Raw genomic sequence first — 23,172 nt, forward strand, 5'->3', positions numbered from 1 at the left:
TGTGTCTTTGCTAGCATCGATTCTAGGCAAATCAAGTTCCACTCCTAAAAAACAATCCAAAGCATATGGAGAAAATATCCTTTAAAAAATGTGGGTTTAAATCACATGCATTAAAATTGGATCTGGCTTAAAGGTTACGAGAGAGGAACTTGACACTTAAATTATGGAGCCAAGGGTGGTGGCTCACGCCTATAATCCCAGCACTTTGGGAGGCTGAGGCCGGCAGATCACTTGAACTCAGGAGCTCAAGACCAGCCTGGGCAACGTGGTGAAACTCCATCTCCACCAAAAATATAAACAAAAACCTGGTGTGGTGGTGACCACCCGTGGTCCCAGCTACTCAGGAAGCTAAGATGGGAGGATCACTTGAGCCCAGGAGGCAGAGGTTGCAGTGAGCTGTGATCACACCAGTGCACTCCAGCCTAGATGACAGAGTGAGACCCTGTCTCAGAAAAAAATAAAAAATAAACAAATAAATTATTGGATTTGCATTCTTTAGCCTTTGTATGTATAAAAATTCCTCGTCCCTCCCTAAGTAGTGGACAACCTGATATGCAGGAGAGCAAGAGTGTGAGGGCCTCATAAAATGAGGGAGAGAAAAATCATGATAGGATCCTGCATCCTCTGGTGTAGGCTATAACATCCGGATTTTACAAGGGGTCTTATTCCCTTGTCTTGTGGGGGAGGCCCAAAAGCTTGGGGAGAATGCTACATCTAATCTTAGAACTGGAAATCCTGCCAAACCTATGGAAAAGTTCTGCTTCAAGTCAGATTGTCAGAAGTTATTTTTGAGGGTGTTGAGATTATTCAAATACCAGCTATGTCTCACTGTGGGGATGAAGAACAAACTTTTAGAGAAGCTTCTGGTGTGAAACTGAGGGTGGTTTCTGTAACGAGAGGCGTGTTTATGCTGACATAAGCCAGGGCAGGGTCTGTGATTATAGGACCTACAGTGTGGTTTCCTTCCTAAAGGAAGGCATTTGATAGACATGCTCCAAATTCCTCAGGATTACTGAACACTGGAGGAGGACTGCTACCCTGCATCTGAGGAATCTAAACATGACTCCTTAGCCATATCATTGAGGGCCCAGATGAGCCAGTTAATGTAATCATTAGGATAGCACATGAGCTGCTGCACCAATCTCTTTGTACTCAATAATAATGGTACTCACATTATAACCTGGAATGAGATCATAGGGCATGCCCACATAAAGTGAAACATCCTAAATTGTTACTCAGATGTTCAAAACCAGGCCCATAGCTGGATTCCTGGTATACCTTCTTGGACTCCATGGAGACCAAAGTGACCTATAGTGAAACATGATGTTCTATAAAGTTTTTTTCCTTTAGGTTCAGCCTCGTTCTATGAAAGACATTTTATATAAACTAGTTATGATAGAAGAGACATTTCACCAAATACAAATGTTTATTTTGTGATGGTAAGAATACAGGTGATTTTTTTTCTTATTTTTGATGCTTTCTTGCATTTCCAAGTTTTATACAATTAGGATAATCAGAAAGAAATGAAAAATATTTTTAGAAGCAAGAATAGGCCAGTGGTCTCCAAACATTTTTGATTGTGTGCCTTCTCAATTTTTTTGAACTTGCAACCCCCTACATATAAATATTTATTCATTTTTAAGTTATAAAAACGTTTGGTCACTGGCTAATAATTTCAAAATTCAACATGCTCTTTGGGAGAGGTTTAGTTTTTTCATTAGAAGTTGTGGGTTCCATATTTCAAATAGTCTTCTGATAATTTCCAATTATTTTTTGCCTGGTTTCTTGAGAGATCAGATTAGATTGTCATTGTTGCCTTACCCCATAATCTGGCTGACAGAGAATTCAAAATTCTCTTGTGCTTTCATGATTGGTATTATCTTCAAACTGCAGTTTCTTTGCAGGAAACTCGTTAAACCATGTGTCTTTTTGTGAAGGTTAGTTTAGTTAAAACTAGATAGTAGATAAATCTATTTAACTGGACACATGAAAAAAAGCAATAATTTGAAATGTGCTGAAAGCAATGAACAAATGAGCCACAGTCAGCCACTGAGTTGTGACACTCCTACCTTCCCCAAGGAGCCCTCTTTTTCATGCACTACACAAAGCCATCTGCCATGTGGTCAGAGTGAGACTCCAGCACCAGTCTACTGATGAAAATCCTGGGAAATTTTATATACTTCGTATTGGCTTGATAAAATATATGTGCACAATATAATATATATACACATATATGCATATTTATATCAAGATAGTTTTTCTACTATCATTGTATAATTTGGGGCATTTTCTGAGATGGGCATACTTATGTTGGAAAGCCTTAGAAATGACACTAAGAAGGATATTCTAGACAAGGGACTTTCTGAAAATATGGGCCACCTTTATGGTTTTTCTTTTAAATCTCTAACTGTGTAATTGCAAGCGAGGTGTGCTTAATGCACCTGAAAGTTTATTTGAGTAGGGAATGATATACCAATTCTAAATCTATGGGGTTCATGTAAAGCAAATAGGGGCCAGGCTAAGGCTGGTGAGAAATGGCATTCAAGGAAGAAACTTCTGCCTAGAGAAGATAAGCTGATTATAACTTACTGGTGGTCTCAACTCTTCAATTAGTTGCACACAGAGGCCCTTAGCATTTTATATTAGAAAGAGACCATTCAGTCAGCCTTTTACCTATATAGAAATTCAACTCAGTAAACATTTGGTGAGCACCTCCTTATGTAGCAAAAACTGTGTTGGACATTGAGGACATAACAGGGAGACACAGAAACAGAGAATCATCACACAATTTAAGAATTCTATGATAGAGGCTCCTAGTTGGCAGAGAACACTGGAAGAGGCAGATGCTTAGCCCAGTCAGGATGTTCATGGAGGGTTTCCCAATGAGGTTACACCTGAGGGCAGGCAACAGTTGGTGGCTAGGATTTGGCATCCCTGGATGATGCCATCCAGCCTCTACCAGAATATCTCCAGAGCCCAGAAAGGGGCTTAGCAGGGAAGGGAGAAGAAACGAGGGAGCTCATCATCTCACTATTGTGTTGAACCAAAATCTCCACCTTTTACACTTGGGTCTTTGTTCTGCTCTCTGGAAAAAAAAAAAAAAAGAGAGAACTAGTCTGCTCCCTCTTATTTGGGAGCCTTAAAAATAATTGAAAATGTTTATCATAGGCCTCTTTTCCTTTATCTGAAAAATGGTGAGCTTGTATGAGTTATTTCTGCAGTCCCTGTGACTCCAAAAATGTTATAATGATTTCTCCTTAGTGTCAGCCCTCTATGGTATATATCCTCTATTTTATTCACCTCTTTCTGGATAGGACATGGTCTCTAGTCACTGACTGTCTTGGTCACTGTCTGCTGAAGGGAGCCTGGCTCACATACAGGCTTGGATGTGTCCTCTTCAGAGTACTGGCTCTGGTGCAGCCCAGGAGATAGGTACCTTTTTAATGACTTTGTCACCTGTCTTGTCTAGGCTTTGCTTGCTTAAAAGCTCCTGGTTGTCATTTGAAAGTATGGGCTTCCAGTACACTGACTTAAAAAAAAAAAAACTTCAATGTCAGCTTTTATATTTTGTCACTCAAATTTAGTCTTTTTCTTTTTTTTTTTTTGCACCGTTCTTCTGCCTGTGAAAATAGATATAAATTTAATTTATTATTACTATCAATGTTGTGGCTGTTTGAAAAGTTGGGCAGGTAAGACAGGGCTGTCTGGTGCATCACTACAGGTTCTTTTCTGGGGGACACAGAGCCATTAGTCTGCACAGTCACTGTTAGCTGTGGATCATCTAAGAGCCCATCATCGAGTCCAATTTCGCCACTTTTTCTTCCATAAAAACCATTCGAGACTGCAAGGCCTTGCTGTTCTCCACGTTTGTAACATGACACATCCACCAACATTGCAACTATATCAAGAAAGAAGCTAAGATCTATTTGAGGTCATCTTTGTGCACTCTTCCTAGTGATCACTGTCACATTTTCTAAATGTACCCCCAGAACCTTTGGAAAGAACATGTAGAATGAATACAATGAAGTAAACCTAATCCTCACAAAATATTTATTTCATAGTCTCTTCTAGACTTTTTGACAAATTAATTTCAGGAACACTGGGAGGTTTTCCCTACTATCGTCCTTTTTTAAAAAAATCAGGATTATTCACACAGCTTTAGTATTCTGGCAGGTCACCTGTTTTCAGTAGAACTGTCAAAAATCCCTTATGGAAATGTTCAGATCACTCTGTAATGGGGTGGGTCTGGGGCTATGGACCTGAACTCAAGTAACATTATCAAGGTTCAAATGCTATATGCTCCTCCTTTCTGGTAAGGATGCAGTAGAAGGTGTTCAGCTTACACAGGGGGAAGAAACATTCTGACACTCAAGCATAACTAGGTTCTAGAATGAGTGAGCAATATACGTTATAGGAGCTCTTCAACAAAAGAGAGATCTTTTAAAAGGAGAATAGAGTTCCACAAATCTCAAAATGATAAAAGGCAAAGGTATGGACACAAGTATAAAAAGGAATGACCAAGATCCCTCCCAACCCTGTTAATTGACAGTTGTGATTATATCAAGGACCTCAGGGTTTTTTGTTTTTTTTTTTTTTTTGACGGAGTCTCGCTCTGTCAGCCAGGCTGGAGTGCAATGGCACAATCTTGGCTCACCGCAAGCTCCACCTCCTGGGTTCACGCCGTTCTCCTGCCTCAGCCTCCTGAGTAGCTGGGACTACAGGTGCCCACCACCACACCCGGCTAAATTTTTTGTGTTTTTAGTAGAGATGAGGTTTCACTGTGTTAGCCAGGATGGCCTCAATCTCCTGACCTCGTGATCCCCCCGCTTCGGCCTCCCAAAGTACTGGGATTACAGGCGTGAGCCACCACACCTGGCCAAGGATCTCAGTTTTAATCATGATGATACAGAAGAAAAGAACATAAAATTGGCCATAAAAATAATCCAATTATCCAAATTATTCAATTGGTATAGAAATTAAGTAATTGAACATTGGAACTCATCAATTACAGCATTTTTGCAATATGTTCTCACATTATTTTGCCAAAAATTAAAAAGAACTGACTGGATTTCATTATTTCCAAGTCCCTTTGCTTTTCTGGAAATTTCTTACAATATTCCCAAAGGTCTTTAGCTATTTAAACAAATATTTTAACTCTTCAGAGAGATTATACATATTACTAAAACAGGGAAATGCTATGATAACTTTAAAATAATCTGCTTTAGAATTCACTAATCTTATCATTGTAAGAATTGATTAGCAGAGAGGAACTCAACATTATATTGGACAAGAAGAGTAAATGACCATGGTACTTTAGCTATTTTATTCATCGTGGTAACCTATATCAAAAATTATAGATAAAATAGATCTTCCCCTGCAATGAGATGGTTTCTTCAGCTGCAATATGTCTTTCCCTGTCAGCCAGCATTTGTAGGCCAGTAGAGAATATTTGTCTTCCACTTTCCTCATCTTCACAAAAATAATGATGTCGTAAAACAGAAAGATGCCATTTTGCAATTGACAACCCAGGTATGTCAATGGCATCCCATCACAGTGAAATGCCATGGACCCTTTCTTCCTACTGGTAATTGGAATGAGATTGAATCTTAACATATGCAACATATGTAGTGTTGATTAATGTATATAATCACCTTTGCTGAGAGACAGTAATGCCGTGATCAAGTGTGTAGTATTTTGAGTTAGACTGCCTGAGTTTGAAACCTGTTTTACTAACTTTACTAATTGTGTGGCCTTAAGCAAGTTGCTTTGCTTTTTTTTTTTTTTTTTTTTTTGAGACAGGGTCTCACTCTGTCACCCAAGCTGGAGTGCAGTGGCATGATCTCGGCTCACTGCTATCTCCGCCTCCTGGGTTCAAGTGGTTCTCCTGGGTTCAAGCCTCCAGAGTAGCTGGGATTACAGGTATGCGCCACCACGCCCAGCTAATTTTTGTATTTTTAGTAGAGATGGGGTTTCACCATGCTTGCCAGGCTGGTCTCAAACTCCTGACCTCAGGTGATCCACCTGCGAAAGTGTTGGGATTACAGGCGTGAGTCACTGCACCCAGCCAGGCAAATTGCCCTTGAAGCCTTGGTTTCCTCATTTGAGAAATGGAAACGAGATAATATTTCCCAGCCTATTGGGTTACTGTGAGGATTTAATAAGTTAACACATAATATGTTTAGCAAAGCTCCTGGCAGTTAATCAGCACTGAATACATAGTAGTCAGCATTGTTATTATTATTCATAATATGTTTTCATATATATATATTTGCTTCCAGGTTTTAAGCAGTTAAACATCCCTTCTTATTCTTTCTCATTGTTTCTCTTCTGATTTGTTACTGAGTCATATTAGGAGATCCCTGAATGTTTATGCAGAGAACCTGCTGTGGGAGCCAAAGTCATTTGCTCTTGCCTCACAGAGACCCTGCCTGTGTTGGGAACAGATCATATTTCTATCTGCTGCAATTTAAGTCTCAATACCAAATTGCAGATGTGTTTCCTACTCATGACAAAGGCATCTGGATAACCAGATAATTCTATATAGGTTAATATTACCTTTATACTGAGCAATCTGGCAGAGTCGGTTTAAAAAAAAATTAATAAACTCTTTAAAAATGTACTGTACTGTGCTCACTTCATCAGCACATACACTAAACTGAAACGATACAGAGATTAGCATGGGCCCTGACGCACAAATACGTGAAGCATTCCATAAATTTCTTTTTTATTTTTTATTGTGAGACGGAATCTCGCTCTGTTGCCCAGGCTGGAGTGCAGTGACACGATCTCGGCTCACCACCTAGGTTCACGCCATTCTCCTGCCTCAGCCTCCTGAGTAGCTGGGACTAGAGGCACCCGCCACCACGCCCAGCTATTTTTTTTGTATTTTTAGTAGAGACGGGGTTTCACCGTGTTAGCTAGGATGGGCTCGATCTCCTGACCTCGTGATCCACCCGCCTCAGCCTCCCAAAGTGTTGGGATTACAGGCGTGAGCCACTGTGCCTGGCCAAAAATTTTTTTTAAAAAAGAAAAGAAATACTGGAGGAAGGCAGTGTGTTTTCTTGCAAGGATAAATTATGCCTGGCATTTATCTAAGGCCACAAACACAAAATTTCTTGGTCTGCTCAAAAATATATGATTAATTTAAAAGGCTCATGTGAAGTGAAGAAAACTGAATTATGGGTTTTGTTTTTTGTTTTGTTTTTGTTTTTGTTTTAGAAGAAGAAAACAAGAAGGGTAAAACTGGCACTTTTCTGAAGTGAGAATAGTAAAAAGAAAGATATCCCCCAAAATCAATTCTTGGAGCAGCCCTATTGTTGTAACACCATGGTTAAGAGCATTGGACTTGGTCATTAAATGCTCAGCTCTACCACCACCAGCTCTGAGACCATGGGAAAAACTATATGACTTCTCTGTGCTTTCATTTCCTCCTATAGTGCTATGAGGATTAAATAAAGTTGATCAAACACTTAACACATTGCCTGCCCCATAATAAATGTACAATACAAAGTAAAATGTCTTCTTCAATCATACTATCTTCTTCATCATTGTTGCCAACATCTAAACACTGATCTGAAGAAAGAACTATGCAGTGAGATTTCCAATGTTGCAGGTGATAAAGAGTTGAAGTGGGTAGACCATAGGAAGTGGGGAAAAAAAGGGAGGGGCAGGTGAATTTTGATTCAGGCAGATACAGATCAAAACATCTGGGGAAGAGGGACTATAGCTTTCTCTACACATAAATACTGGGGAAGACCAAGAAAACAGGAGGAACCAATGGAGAGAGCTCTCTGAAAGCAGAGCTCAAGGTGACTGCTAAACCAACTCCTATGAAGCAAATTTTGATGGCAGAATACTGGATTTGGTGGATCTCATCTAGCAGGAACACCTTGGGCTTCTTTTTGAAGTGAGGCTTCCCATTTTCCATTTCCCACTGCCTCTTACCCTTTTTTAAATTTTATTTTGGCACTTTCTCTGATTTCCCTTATTGATGTCTCTAGAGTAGACAATTGTTAGAATAGAAATATTGCCAATGTATCTGTCAAAGAAGTCATCATTTCCTAACTCTGCAGTTAATTCAGGAGAGTGGGGGAGACAGAGGCCACTAGAGCAAGTGGGGAACTGAGATGGAGGTAACTGAGTGGAAGGAGAAAGCAAAATAGGTTGACTGAAAGCAGAATGCCCTCTGGGAACCTTGTGTTCCATCTTTCATTCACTGGCTTCAGGCCCTAGTTTCTAGCCTGAACAAATTCTCTCCAGATGGAGTTAAATCACTAAATTCACTCACTGGCACAGGCTTTTCTTTTCAGTCTTGTCTCTCTGTATTAGCAAACTAACCCATGACCCATGTTATTAGATAAGCCAGAGAAAAATATTCGGGTCTAGGTGTTGTCATGAAGCTCTTCATGCCAGAGGGTTTACTCTGAAGGGTGGTCAGGGCTTAAGCAGATTTGGAGGAAGGACAAGGGCATTTCAGGGCTATTAGACTAGTGAAGAAGGCTGGAGAGGGCAGAACTTGCTCTCAGCATCAGCAAGTAAACCATCTGACTGGTTCATAACAAGAGCACAGGGTAAGCCTGGGAAGCTAGGTTTGTTCATTAGCAGTAAGGTCAACTTAAGGTTTGAAAACAACTATTTTTCTTTTTAAAAAATGAGCCTCTATTGTCTTCCAGCCTTATGCCCCAGAAGGAAGGTGGGGAGGAAGAACCTAATGAAAAAAACATTCCTTGAGGAAACAGAAAATACTTAGGAAAGAGAATAATTTAAATTCCAGTATACATTAAACACACACAAATCAGACTAATTGAAAGCTGTGGGCATCAGTGCCTGGGAGGGAGAAGGGAGGGGGAGTCCAACAGAAAGAGGAGAGAGCCTGTGGACCCAGGGAGGGCAGCCTTAGGAGGAGGCCCTGGAAATTCCCATTCTCCAGGCTTCATAACAGACCTGGGTTCCTCAATTCAATGGTGTCAGATGATGAGAGTGGAGGAGGGTAAGGAAAGGAGACGAAAGAGTATAGAAACACCAGGTATAGAATCCTGGACATATTTCACATTTAGCTTAGATTCGAATTCCTAAGATTCCAGACCTCTGAGATCACTATCTCAACTAAAGCCCTCTGACGTAACTCTGTTCTCCCTCACCAGGACCGTCGGCACCTTCCACTCCATAGATTCCTGGCTATGGGACTCCTTGGATCTTCCTGCAGCAAATAGATACCTCATAGACTCAGTTTCACAGAAACAAACAGAACCTAAAATCAAAAGAAAAGGCAGGCTCTTCCTTTTATGCTTGTTGTCTTAGTTTTATTCTAATTCCCCTTAGTTTGTAGGCCAGAAAATGGAGTAAAAATTGTGATTTGGGCTATTTTACGTATATTATCTGATAAAGAACTTACATCCAGAATATATTTAGAACTTTTACAAATCTACAATGAAAAGTTAATTAACTCAGTATTTTAAAAAGGGCAGAAGACTTGAAAAGACATCTTACAAAAGTAGATATACAAATGGTCAATAAGCATTTGAAAATGTTCTCACCATCATGAGTCACCAAGAAAATACAACTTAAAACCATGATGAAATAGCACTTCACACCCACTAGCATGGTTAAAATTAAATAGACTGATAATGCCAAATGATGGTGAGGGTGTAGAGCAACCGGAACTTGAATACGTTGCTCCTGGGTATGTAAAATATTACAATCATTTTGAGGAACTCTGATGGTTCCCTTATAAAGTTAAACATACACCTACCCTATGACCTATATATAATTCCACCCCTAAGTAATTGTGCAAGAGCAATGAAAACCTATGTCCACAGAAAGACTTCTATAAGAACTTTCACATCAACCTTATTCATATTAGCCAAACACTGGAAACAACCCAATAATTCATTAGGAGGAGAATGGATAAACACACTGTGGCCTATATGTACAATGATACTCTACTCAGCTAAAGCAAGGAATGAACTAAACATACACACAGCAGCATGGATGAATCTTGATACAACATATTGAACAAAAGCCAGATGTTTAAAAAAAATTCTGTAAGATTTCATTCATATTAAATTCTAGAATAGGCAAAACTACATCTATGATGATAGAAATCAGAAATTGGTACCTAGTTGTGGGTTGGGAAGGGGAGGAATGGATTGGAAGGGGGCACAAGTAGGTTCTCTAGAGTGATGGAAAGGCTCTATAGTTTATTTTTGGCGATGACTACATGGGTGTATAAAATTGTCAAGACTCAGAACTGAATGCTTAAAATATGTGTATTTTGTATGTAAATTATACTTCAGTTTTTAAAATACAGTAACGAAAAAGGCCTAGTTCTATAAAAACTATAAAAGCCTATGTATACTTTAAATTATGCTTTTTTTTTTTTTTTTTTTTTTTTAGAAACAGGGTCTCTATCACCCAAGCTGGAGTGCAGTAGCATAATAATAGCGCACTGCAACCTTGAACTCCTGGGCTCAAGTGATTCTCCTGCCTCAGCCTCCCAAGTTGCAAGGACAACAGGTGCATGCCACCATGCCTAGCTAATTTATTATTATTTGCTTTGGAGAGACAGGTTCTCACTGCGTTGACCAGGCTGGTCTTGAACTCCTGGCCTCAAGTGATCCTCCCGCCTTGGCCTCCCAAATCACTGGGATTATAGGCACAAGCCACTGCACCCAGGCTAAGTTATCTTTTTAAATAATCTCTTTTAGCCTCATCAGTCTAACCCCTTTCTCGAGTTAGAGAATGAAGTACTTTTCAAAGATGGGGCTTTAACAAAAACCTACTTTGCCTGCCAACCCAGTGGCTCCCAGATCCCCCAAGGATGCCCCACAATAAGTAATACTGGGTTTTCCTGCTGAGCTCAGCAGTTCTCTAAATTGACCTGAAAAGATGTGGGGTGTGAAGTGAGAACCTAGGGCAGTGAGAGTGATATTTTCAATTTCCCCATTTCTGCTTCAAAGAGAAAGTACAATTTAATCTGTTTCTATTTTGCTTGAAGAAAGGTCTTGTTGTTAGACAAAAAAATGAAATCCTGTGACCCAGACAGCAGCCCCTTGTGAGGGGCTGCTTGGCTTTCCCATCCCAGTGTGTGTACCCCAGCATGCAATATAAGAGCACCGCTCCCACTTGCTTCAATCCATCGTCTGTCTCCCTGTGTCCCTGATGCTCCTGGAGCAGCAGTTTTTGATAACTTGGAAGGTTATGCCATGTGGGAGCTGGCATGAGACCCAGCATCATGAAAACCACTCAACTAAGGCTCTGGGATATATGCTTAGATGGCCTGGGCCATCCTGGAAATGTGTGACCTGGAGTGACACTTTCGTCTCCTGAGAAAAGAGGATGACAGTACACATGCTGTCGCCTTCAAGGGGTGTCATCGGGGTAGCATGAGATAGCAGATCTGAAAATCACTTTTAAAAACTTTTAATTTTGATTCACACAAGTGGAATTATCTAGTTCAGTACTTCTGACCTCCTAGTCTGTGGATGATTGCAGAGATTGTAAAGGAAGTGTAGGATTTAGTCTCTATTTGCAGAAAACTGAGAGTAGACCCAGTGAAGTCATGTGAGTTAAGGTGTAGAGAAATGAACAATTAGCAAGCTGCTATTAAGGCAATGTTTCCATTCATTACATGCTTTAGTATTCACTAGAATCATTAATGCCTTTCAATTGATTAAATCTGCTTGAATTCCTGGAGGTATGCTACACATTTATACTTTGTTTAGTCACTATTTTTAGGTGTCAACCTTTGTAATAGAAGGACAGAATGTTGCACAATAGAACACAGGAACCAGAGCAGGACCCTTGGGTTTGATGGATACCAGCTCTTTAACTGATTGTGTAACTTTGGGCCATTCACCAGGTTTTTCTAGCCCTCAGTTTCTGTTTTTGAAATACTACTTAATTTCTGAGGACCTCTTTAGTTATGAAAATTGTTACAGCAACAACTGTGGGATGGTAGACAAAGTCTTTGCAGTTAGTAGAAGAACTTTATCCCTCTCTGGCAGGGTAAATAACCCCATCTGTCTGTGTGAGGGTCAACTTCCTCTTCTAGAATATGGACCTGGAGATCTCCACCATGCCTGCATCATTGAGTTATTGTGAGGATTGAACATCAAGGAGTATGCAAAAACTTTATAAGCCATAATTCATAATATGAATGTTTGCTGCTGTTCCTTTGCTGTTGCTATAGGCATTGAAACCCTAGAGAGCACTCTTGGAGCCATGTATACAAGAGTGCATGGCAATGTTGCTTAAATAGTCTAAGGGTTGAAGAATTCCAAAGCAGAGACTTAACTGAGGGGTGGATTCATGAATAAGGCTTGGAATTGTGAGCCTTAACCTAACAATCTCTCGTGGACCTGGTGAGTCTGTGCTGATGACAGTGGTTCCCTCACAGGTGACAGCAGAGCTAGATGCCTGGAATGAAGACTTGCTTCGGCAGATGAATGACTTCAACACAGAGGACCTAACCCTGGCAGAACAGCGGCTGCAGCGCCACACAGAACGGAAGCTAGCCATGAACAACATGACCTTTGAGGTTATCCAGCAGGGACAGGATCTGCACCAGTACATCATGGAGGTCCAGGCATCAGGTGGGTGACCTCGCTCATTCTCCTGGCAGAGGAGATGATGAAAACAAGCATACCAGCTAGCCTGCAAGGAGCACTGCCACATCGTTTATTCATTTTATTCCTACAGATACAAATAATAGAGATTTTTACCCACATTTTTTTTTAAAAGAAAGGAAACGAGGCCAGGCGTGGTGGTTCATGCCAGTAATCCCAGCATTTTGGAAGGCTGAGGTGAGTGGATCATTTGAGGTCAGGAGTTCGAGAGCAGCCGGGCCAACATGGTGAAACCCCTTCTCTACTAAAAATACAAAAATTATCCAGGTGTGGGGGCAGATGCCTGTAATCCCAGCTACTCAGGAGGCTGAGGCAGGAGAATCACTTCAACCTGGGAGATGGAGACTGCAATGAGATGAGACCATGCGACTGCACTCCAGCCTGGGCAAGAGTCAGATGAAAAAAAAAGAAAAGAAACGGAAGCTATGAGAGCTGGAATAGTGCCCAAGGTTGCCCAGTTAGGCTGTGCTGAAGTTGGGAATAGGGCCAGGGTTTCCTGGTCTGCAGACAGAGTGAGAGAATCGATGATGGCAATCAGCACAGATTCCTTTAAAAAATGGTAGCCTGGAAAAACAAACCAGAAGCAGTCAGACATTCATATGGATTGTATACACATGTGTAGTTGTTTCCTCTTCTGCTCCCGATCCCTGCTGCCAGCACGCATTCTCCAGCCCTATCCTCTACTCCTAAGCTATCTCCTTGTCTCCGGTTCCTGTTTCTCAGTCTCCTCAATTGTTAATCACTGGTCTTTGGGTGAGTATAAACAGTGATGATAAAAATTTATGACAAGATCATATAATTGTATAACTTCTCAGAAAAACACGGCTGAGTTACTCAGATTTAACTTCTTTTCCTGCTCAAGATTTATTCAAAATTTATCTAACAAATGAGTGAGCCCTTACTATTATACTTCCCACTCCCCAAGTCATCCTTTGATGTTAGGAGAGAGCACCATGGTGATCTTGAGGACCGCTGGTTGAGAAGAAAAGAAGTCACATGGCTGGTCACATCCCAAGGGAATGCTAGAGCCCACATCTCTACCTTCCGACCGACTCCACTGCCCTCCTACGGGGGTCCTTGTTGGCTCAGGTTCCTCAGTCTCCAACACGAGGTTGACAGGAGCTAAGGCCATCAACTATAAAACGCAGTTGGGCCATGTCCCTGCTTATCCTGAAGGATATGGAAATCCTGATATTGTCAGGGGGACCTTAGCAGTCATACTGAACTTTAAAGTACTGTGTTTCTTTCGATGACCTGAAAGAGTAAAGACCAGCATTCAAAGGGACTTCACTCCTGACCAGAGGAGAGACAGTCTAGTAAATTCTGTTCACTTTTGTCAGCATAGTCTGTCCTTGAATTTTCATCTGTGCTGTGAACAGACTGCCTGAGACCCAGGCCTGTTTCACAGGTGTGCAGCTGAAACCCAGGCCTATTCACAGGTATGCAGCTAGTGCTCTGTTTAGTCCCAGGAAGGGCTACTCACCTTGCAGTCTGTCTGGGGACTTTTTTTTTTAAATGACAGTGCCCAGGCCCCATGCCCTGATATTCTGATTTAACTACCTCTAAATGGAACTTGGGCAACAGCAAAAAGCTCCTCAGGTGATTCAACTGTGTGGCCAGGGCCAAGAACCACTGCTTTTAATCGTGATAATTAAATCACAACATCTGACATCTCTGGAATGACCCAGGACAGTGGCTTTCAAAATGTGATCCCCATGTCAGCAGCATTAGCATCACCTGAGGATGTGTTTGAAATGCGAGTTCAAGGGCTCATACCTGAACTCATTACATCAGAATCCCATAACATACATGTTTGCTGCTGTTCCTTTGCTGTTGCTATAGGCATTGAAACAGTGCATACTCTTAAAGCCCTGTACACAAGAGTACGTGGCAATGTTGCTTAAATAGTCTAAGGGTCAAAGAATTCCAAAGCAGAGACTGATCTCAGAGGTGGATTCATGAATAAGGCACTGTTGCTTAAATAGTCTAAGGGTGAGCAGAGTGTGGCCCAGCAATCTGTGGTTCAATTAGCCCTCCAGGTGATTTTGTGCACCACTGACCCAACATGTCGCTACTCAGTGTGGGCCCTGGGCCCAGCAGCACCAGCATCACTTGGGAGCAGATTAGGAATGCAAAATTGCTGGCCTTATCCCAGACTTGTGAATCTGAATGTAGATGTTAACAAAATCTCCAGGTAAATGGTGTGTACATTAAAATCTGGGAGTCAGTGTTCTAGGACACAGACTATACCTTATTAGGGAAGTAAGGGAAACTGTAATCCTTTCTCTGTGATTGGGAATCTTACCTGGACTCGGGATTTAGCCCCATGGCCTGCCCTCATGGTACTTACTGTAGCTGTCTATGCAGCTACGACTGGGAACCATAAGAGAATGCAGACACACCATCTAGCAGAGAGATGGACAGAGAAGCTATGCAGGGATGCTCACCCTTCATCTCTCATGGTAGATGTGTCCAGCAGGAAAAGGAGGCTTGTCTGCCTGGAAACCTGCAGCACTTACTACCGGGGTGCTGATGTGACCCTGGGCAAGCCAACGTCTGTCCCAAGAGCCAAGTATCCGTAGTAACAGAAAGACAACTGGGAGTTGAAAGTCCCTGAGGACTGCTTATGACTGAGGTGGGCTGTGCTTGGTGTCCACCTAAACTATGAGGGCTGAGTGGGTGAAAACACCCCAGGCAGATGGGCTGCCCACCCCCACAATATCCTGTTCTAGAAATGAGCTTTGTCAAAAGAGGTTTGGCCTCTTCAGTGCCTCTTACTGAGGCTGGCTGTTCTCCTGCTCCTACCACAGCTAGCTGTTTAGTCTGGCATAGCCCATGAGGCTTTCAAGAGAATGAATCCAGGGGTTTTAGGAATGCTCACTCCCTGTCTATGGCTGAATGCCTGGTTCTGCAGGGGAGGCATCTAACTTACTTCTGGGCTTAGGGAAATGGAGGGTAGATTCACAGCAGAGCTGGAGGGTGGGGATGGGGTAAGGGGTGAGCCCAGGTGGGCCTTGTTCCCCAATGGCTGAGGAATGTAAGACTTCAGAGACACAGGACTGAGGCAATAAATGGCTTGGGGATTTATAGTCTTTGTTTAATGGACTGTATTTGGACTAAAGGTAAAATAAACTGTTGTCTTAGAAAAAGGACAATTAGCAATATTAAAACTTTTGTTGGTATTTAGTCCATGCTAAATAAGGGCTTATGCTTTGATTTTACAGTAGCAACTGGAACTAGGGAATTTTTATATGCTTCTTTTCAAGTGTGAAGTTTATAATATTCAGCCAGGCTCTACTAAATCCCTCTGGTGTGCCTACAACTCTAACCAAAGTAAAAGCCTTTGCTTAACTTAACATCAGGCTCAGGAATAGAGTAAATAGGAGCAATTTCTTAATTTGCTCATTGTTCTTTCCTCACAATGGAATCATCTATTTGAGCCTCAAGTTGGGAGATGGTAGGTTTTGCTGAAAGAAGTTGAGAGAAACATGCTGGCTGAATTCAAGGTCCAGTTCCACCACCAACTAGCAGTCTGATTTTGGAAGTCCCTTTTCTTTCTCTTTAGACTTTAGTTTCTTCTTCTGTCTAGTGTGGCACGCCTTGATTCCTAAGGTTCCCTCCAGTTCTCGCTTTCCATAATTCAGCCTAGCTGCCCTCATCGGCCAGGCCATACTTCTTCTCTCCCATGAAATCTGACCGTGCGACTGTTACACTTGACTTTAGGAATAAGACAAGAGCATAGGGTATGTTGTTTTTGTGATTTACACAAAGCATTAAGTTCTCTCTTTATGCAAGGTTTGTAAATGAGAAATCTCTGGAGTTTGTGGGCATGATACTTAAAATTTACCTTGCCTGAGAAGAACCCAACCCCAATGTTTAAAAATAAATAAATTCTTAAAATAAATTAAGTTTTGTGAGGATCACTTTTCTCCTTGAGCATAAAGGCTAGAATACAAAAGAGGAAATCCTGGGTTGAAATCCCGGCCACACGTCTTAGGACCTGAGTGTCCTTGTACATGTTCGCCTGTCTCTCTAAGCCTTGCCTTTCTCTGAAAAGTAGTGATCATCAGAATCCTTACCACACAGGGTCATGTGAGGATGAAGTGGGATAACATGGGAGGATGGAAAGGGTTCAGTGAAGCTTGGCAACTAGTATATTTTGTACTCCTGTTCTAGCACATGCTGCATTCTGTTGAAGTTATTTGTGTTCGTGTAGTTTTTCCAGCAGCATGAAGGAACAAATTCTTTCTTCCCTCTTTACATTCCCAGCATCTAGCAGAGCCAGTGTCTTGTGCCTAGCAAGTTCTCAATAGTAGTGTTTGCTGAATTAATCGAGAATGAACATCAGTGTGGGTGGAACAGATGTAGGTAAAAATAATGGAGCACAAATAATTTTACTAGTGTCAAAAAGGCAAGAAAAAAATCTGTGGGTTTTTTATTTTTATTTTTTTTTCAAAATGAAAGCTACTCTGGGGTTAATAGGAATGTGGATCTGAGGGGCTGAGAGGAAGGGAAGAAGAAACCTTGATGTAAAACAATGGTTCTTAACCTGTGGGTAGATTGAGAATCACCTGGGAACTTCTTAAAAATACCAATGTCTGGGCTCCATCCCTCAGGGAGACTTAGTTAATTGGTCTGGAATGGGCCCAGATTTTTTTTAACTTCCCAAGTGATTTTAAGGTACAACCAGGGTTGAGAACACTGATCTAAAAACCTCATTAAAGGACTTTGTGATTTCTGAACTGAGTGTTAGGTAGAGGGAGTGACACAGAGGAATGGAGAGGGGAGAAGAAAAGAAAAGAGAAAAGATGTTCTGTATCTGAGGCTGATACCAATATTTAAAGAACACAAACAGTTTTTTAAAACATGTTACAAGTATGGGCAGCATAGCCAGAAATATCTAAATCTTACTCTAGACCACAGTCACCTCTCTCCTTGAGGAAATTAAAGTGGTACCCTCATCTGGTAACAAAGGAAAGCAAACTAACGCTTATTATTGTTAGCTGTGGCTTTTAGCCCTAAAGAAACACCAGTACAGAGCATTCTGCTGAGTGTAGCAGAAGGAATATCTCTGTTTCCTGTACTGTCTTTTCCAGTGGTTCATAATCTTGGTTGCATGTTGGAATCACACCTGGAGCTTTAAGAGTTACTAATGGTCGGGTCCCAGCCGCAGAGATTCTGATGATATTGGTCTGGGGTGTGGTTAGGACATGGTGATTTTTTTTTTAACTCTCCAGCTGATACTTGGGAGGTTGAGGCAGGAGAATCGCTTGAACCCAGGAGGCAGAGGTTGCAGTGAGCTGAGATCGCACCACTGCACTCCAGCCTGGGCGACACAGCGAAACTCAGTCTAAAAGAAAAAAAAAAATTCTCTGCTGAGTCTGATGTGAGGCAGAGTTGAGAGAAGCAGTCTAACAGCATTAAAGCCACCATTGTTTCCAATAATATACGGTAGGCGAGTACATAAACACCTGTCAGTAAGATTTTATATTTACATTTTGTACAAGCCATTCAATAGTTCCATCAGCAATCAAAAGTATATTCATTATAATTTCTCTGAGGGAGAGGAAAAAGTGAGAAAATGAATATTTTAAGCCTACTAGATGCCAAGCACTGTATACATTGTATCTCACTTAGTTCTCACAATATCCCTGAGAAGTCCTCTTTGTGATTCCCATTTTACAGACAAGGAAATCCAGGCTCAGAGAGGGTAAGAAGCCCAGAGTCTCACCATTCATAGCATACAGAGCAAACCTAAGCCTGTTCTTCCCCCAAGCTCTCAGGTACTTTCCACCACAGCATATGACCTCAGTTCTCTAAAGAGGCTCGTTTGTTCATTGATTAGGTATTTATTGGGTGATATGAGTGAAGCATTGTGCTAGGGCCTGAAGAGGCAGAGATGGATACGTCTGACATGGCTCTGGCGTCAAGAAGCCTGCATTCCTGGAACAACGTAGATAAGTTAATAAGGAACCAACCTCAATGGAAGTGTTCTGATTGGAGTATGGGCACAGGAAATTGTGGGGGCACATCAGAAAGAAGTCTCAATAGAACTTTTTTAAAAAGAGCCTGACAAATGATTTCCTCACAAATACATTCCGCTACTTGATGGAAAGAGGAAAAATATCTTTTTGCATTTCTAAGAGCCCCTAAGAAAAACAGATATATCAATAGATTGAGAGCAGTAAAGTCAACACAAGCAAACTCTGCCTGCTGCCGATTGACAGATATTTACCATTTGATGGGCTTTAACTGGGACTCGTGTCAGTGTGTTTGGGGGCAGTGGGAGAGGGGGTAATTTCTATTCTTCTAGGTGTGGCTGGAATAAATCTTCATGTTCCTCCCATTTATTCCATCCACAACATGATGTGTTCCTGAGGCATGCAGAGGTGCAATAAGCACTGTCTTCATCCATTTTATTTCCTGTGTTTTTCTCACATAAAACAACATCAAATGAGATGGATGAAAATGCAGGGACTGAGTCTCAGGACATGCTGGGAGCCTGCTCTGTTTGATGTCCTAAGCAGGTGACTGTCCTCTTTGATAAGTAACATGTGGTGTGGCAGAGGTGAGCCGTGAGGCTCACAAAGAAAGACATTTTGCGCAAGCCCAGCATCCTGAACACCAGAGACACATGCAGAATGAATATGAGCTACAACAAATCCGCATCGAGACTGGAAGTGAGAAAGAGCATCTGCTTCTGCAGATGGATCTTAAATTGCATTTCCAGAAAGTAAAGATAAGGGTCAGGGGTCATCCCAATATGCCAAGCATTGCAGAGGTAGAAATTTTTGTATTCTTACTTTTGATTTCAGTCAAGGAGGTGCTCTACCTCATCCCCTTGGTAATTGAAAATAGTAACTGGAAGGAGTTGGCTGCCAAAAGAACAAGCCGTTCTTTTCTCTGTCTCCCACAGATATTTCAGGAGCTAGGACTTGGAATTATGAAACAGACACAAAAAATAAACATGAAAAGATACTGAAATTATTACCATGTAACACCAGAAAAAAAAGGTGTTCCCACTTTCCCATATTGTCCTTATATAAAACACTATTTTTGCCTCCAGAGATGAATTTCCCTTAGTATGTACAGACTTTCCTTATACTTCCCCAACTATATGTTGCAGGTGTGTTGGTGGTGGCAGTGATGGATTTCTGACGGTGTGAGTTAGAGTGATGGGGAAATCTCCCAAATGGGATTTATTTTTTAGGTAGCCATATGTTGAGATTGGCAGGCTCCTTTGGGTTTGATCCCCATGGAAGTATACTACCTTTTGGTGACTTATCTACTGGGCTTTTAAGTCTGAACCCCATCATTGGTTGGGATCCTGTTCTTCAGCATCTCAGACAAAAGTGTCAGCATCAGGACCAAACCTGCATTGGGTCTAGATTGTTGGATGAGGAGCCAGGGAAAGGACTTGGACAGAACTAAGAAGCTGCAGAGCCAGGTGGACTCAGGGATCAGAATAAGCAAGTAGTCCAGAGTTAGGATTTTCCTAGATCTAAGGATCTGAACAAGGCCGAATAAGAAATATGTAGACGATCCAAATCAAGAAACAACATGGGTCACAACTTGCAACAAGTCGGAGACAGTTAGAAACCAAGAGGACATGAATGTGAGAAGGCAGGAAGTTGAAAGTTTAAGGTAAGAGTTAGGAGTCAGAAAAGCCACAGGACTAAGGAGCAGTGGTCTATATTTATTGTGTATCATGTACATACAGTAATATGTGTATATGAGAGAGATTTTACATGCATCATCTCATTTAATCCCACAAGTTTAGGAGGTAGGTAGCTTATGAGGTAGGTAGGTATGTAAATTCATATTTTACATATGAGCAAAATGAGGCTTCTGAGAGTCTAGGTAATTTGCCCAAAGTCAGGATTCCAACTCAGGACCGTTCCAAAGCTAGAACACTTTCGGGTAGTCTTTGAGAGCCAAGTAAGGAATCAAATTCAAGTTACTAGTGGAGAGAAGGACTTTGGTTACTAAGGCAGTTCCTTTGCTCTCTCTCCGAGTTCGTTCATTTCTGAGGCAGAAATTTATCTGATGAAGGCTACCTTGGGCCTGCTGATGATAATGTATAAATAGGAGAACTGGCATGGTGAAGAGAGGAAGTGTGTGTTTGCACCTGTGCTCATGAATTACGAAAAGTATATAGGAAAAGTAAGACAAGGAGGTAAACAAGGAATGGGGCCACAGCTTCTGGCTGGCATATATTGACTCAAGGCTCCCATTGTAGGTCAGATGGTTGACAGTTTATTAATGTTGGGTGGTTTATACATAAACATTGGGAACACTTGTCAGTGACTGGCTGGGCTTACTAATTGTAAATCAGTAGAAAAACATTGAGCAAACTCTCCTTGAGTGGGCACAACTTTAACGTGAAGCTTTTTCTAAATGGATAAGCACTCATTATCCCTGTGGTATTGCTGGGTTGTATTTATTAGGTGTGTTTGCCTGAGTTTTATAAATAATATATGAGAGCTAGCTTATATTTCTAACAGTGCCTTTTTTTAGAGGACCTAAGTAGTTGGCTAATAAAATCACCGCTGTCCATGTGCGACACTTGTGGGGAATTTAAAAGGAATTTTTAAAAATCACTATTGTGCAGCTACTCTCATTGGAGTGAACTTACCATCTAATGATAAATGATATCTGACCAGCTAAAAAAAAAAGTGTGTCATTGGCCAAAGTACTGAGACAGTCTTTTGGTTTGGTTTTTGATTTTCCAATATGATTTAGAGGCTTGTTTGTGAATATTCTGGGTGTTGGCAAATCCCCCAGCAGGAATTGCTGGGTGCTGTCATGTCTAGGGATGGACCTCTATATAACTCTAATTCCTGTTGATAATAAGGAACTGATCATCCGTTGAATCCTCAGGCAAAGGATCAGTTAATACAAAAGAGATGGCGTAATTTTAGCATCCCAAACAAGGGCGCATTGTGGTGCGCAGTTTCACAGAGGAATATTTAGGGTTTGGGAGGGTATGAATAATGGCTGTTTCCAAATTCCAGCTTTCTTATGCATATTGAAGGGAATGTAGCCTTCACAGTACTAGCTGGTTTTTAATTGTTTCCATTTTTTTAAAATCAGGAATTGAGTTGATCTGTGAAAAAGACATTGATCTGGCAGCCCAGGTGCAAGAGTTATTGGAATTTCTCCATGAGAAGCAGCATGAATTGGAGCTCAATGCGGAGCAGACTCATAAGCGGCTAGAGCAGTGCCTCCAATTACGTCACCTCCAGGCTGAAGTCAAACAGGTAAGCCCAGCCCTTCTTCCTTCAGCCTGGGTTTCTCAGCCAGCTGAGCCTGACCTGGGACCTGCTCCTGGTATGAGGTAAGGCATACAGAGCCACAGGTGTTCCTTTAAGTAACCAGCACTTCGAAAATAGGTAAGTTAAGGACTACTTTTATTAGTTTCTGAAAGCTTGGCTGCGGTAACAAATAGACCCAATGAATGATACAATGGCTCAAACAACAAATGCATGATTTCTCTCTTACAAGACAATCCATTCCAGAGTTGTCCTCAGTCACTCAATCTGTTCTTTCTTTCTATCCTCAGTCCTGTCAAGCAGTCCATGGGAAATATACAAATCCTTTATCAATAAATATATTTAGGATGTAGAGTCAGGTTAATTAATTTGGGGCACTGTGTGCCTGACACATAGTTAATATTCAGTAACTAGTAGCAATTACCATCACTATTTCCAAAGTGTGTATGATTATTATAGGAAAGTTTTCTTGCCATATTAAAGTTGATTTTAAAAAGGAAAAGTAACTTATCTGCATGAAGCATTATGCTAGGCATTTTATGCTAGATCTCTAGGGACCTGTGGGAACATACACACAATGACCAATGTCACATTTTAAAAATAGTACAGGCCAGGCATGGTGGTTCATGCCTGTAGTCCCAACACTTTGGGAGGCCAAGGCAAGAGAGTCACTTGAGGCCAGCAGTTTAAGACCAACCTGGGCAACATGGTGAGACCGCACAAAAAATTCTCAGTATTAGCTGAATGTGGTGGCACACGCCTGTGGTCCCAGCTAATTGGGAGGCTAAGGAAGAAGGATCACTTGAGTCCAGGAGTTTGAAGCTGCAGTGAGCTATGATCACATCACTGCACTCCAGCCTGGATGACAGTGCAAGACCCTGTTTCCAAAAAATAAAAATTACAAAAAATACATATATTAAGAACAGACTAAGTGGTAATTGTTTTAATTACCTATTTGTACAAAGGTGGGGGTGAAGAAGTAAAAGTATAATAATAGTTCCATTTTGTTGAGTGCTATGGGCCTGTTACACACATCTTCATCAATCCTCACAACCATTCTCTGAAGTAAACTTTATTCTCATTTTATAGATTAGGCCACTGAAGCTTAAGAGGTCAGCAGACCATGGTCACCCTGAGGAGAGAACACACCACCACTCTCCACAGGTCCCGGAGGGGTTCCCAGCAGGGCAGGTACCACATCACTCCTGTGGTTGCCCCTTTCTGCCCCACTCTACCCAAATCATCCTAAGCAAAAAAAATCTTGCTTTTAAACA

The 23,172-nt window shown here is 41.4% G+C and overlaps 1 protein-coding gene and 1 pseudogene across 28 annotated transcripts in view; both read left to right on the top strand.

The window, feature by feature from the left end:
• The window catches only part of KALRN (kalirin RhoGEF kinase), a 688,751-nt gene that overhangs the window by 362,720 nt on the left and 302,859 nt on the right, over window positions 1-23,172 (top strand). For all 28 annotated transcript variants that reach the window (XM_031009044.3, XM_031009045.3, XM_031009050.3 and 25 more), the window contains 2 exons: window positions 12,398-12,593; window positions 21,720-21,886. In XM_031009044.3, coding sequence (XP_030864904.1) covers window positions 12,398-12,593; window positions 21,720-21,886 — 363 coding nt within the window. The remainder of the gene's footprint in view (window positions 1-12,397; window positions 12,594-21,719; window positions 21,887-23,172) is intronic.
• Window positions 6,627-6,719, top strand: LOC115934160 (uncharacterized; annotated as a pseudogene).

The sequence above is a fragment of the Gorilla gorilla genome, chromosome 2 (genome assembly GCF_029281585.2).
Source record: "Gorilla gorilla gorilla isolate KB3781 chromosome 2, NHGRI_mGorGor1-v2.1_pri, whole genome shotgun sequence".
Taxonomy (NCBI): Eukaryota; Metazoa; Chordata; class Mammalia; order Primates; family Hominidae; genus Gorilla; species Gorilla gorilla.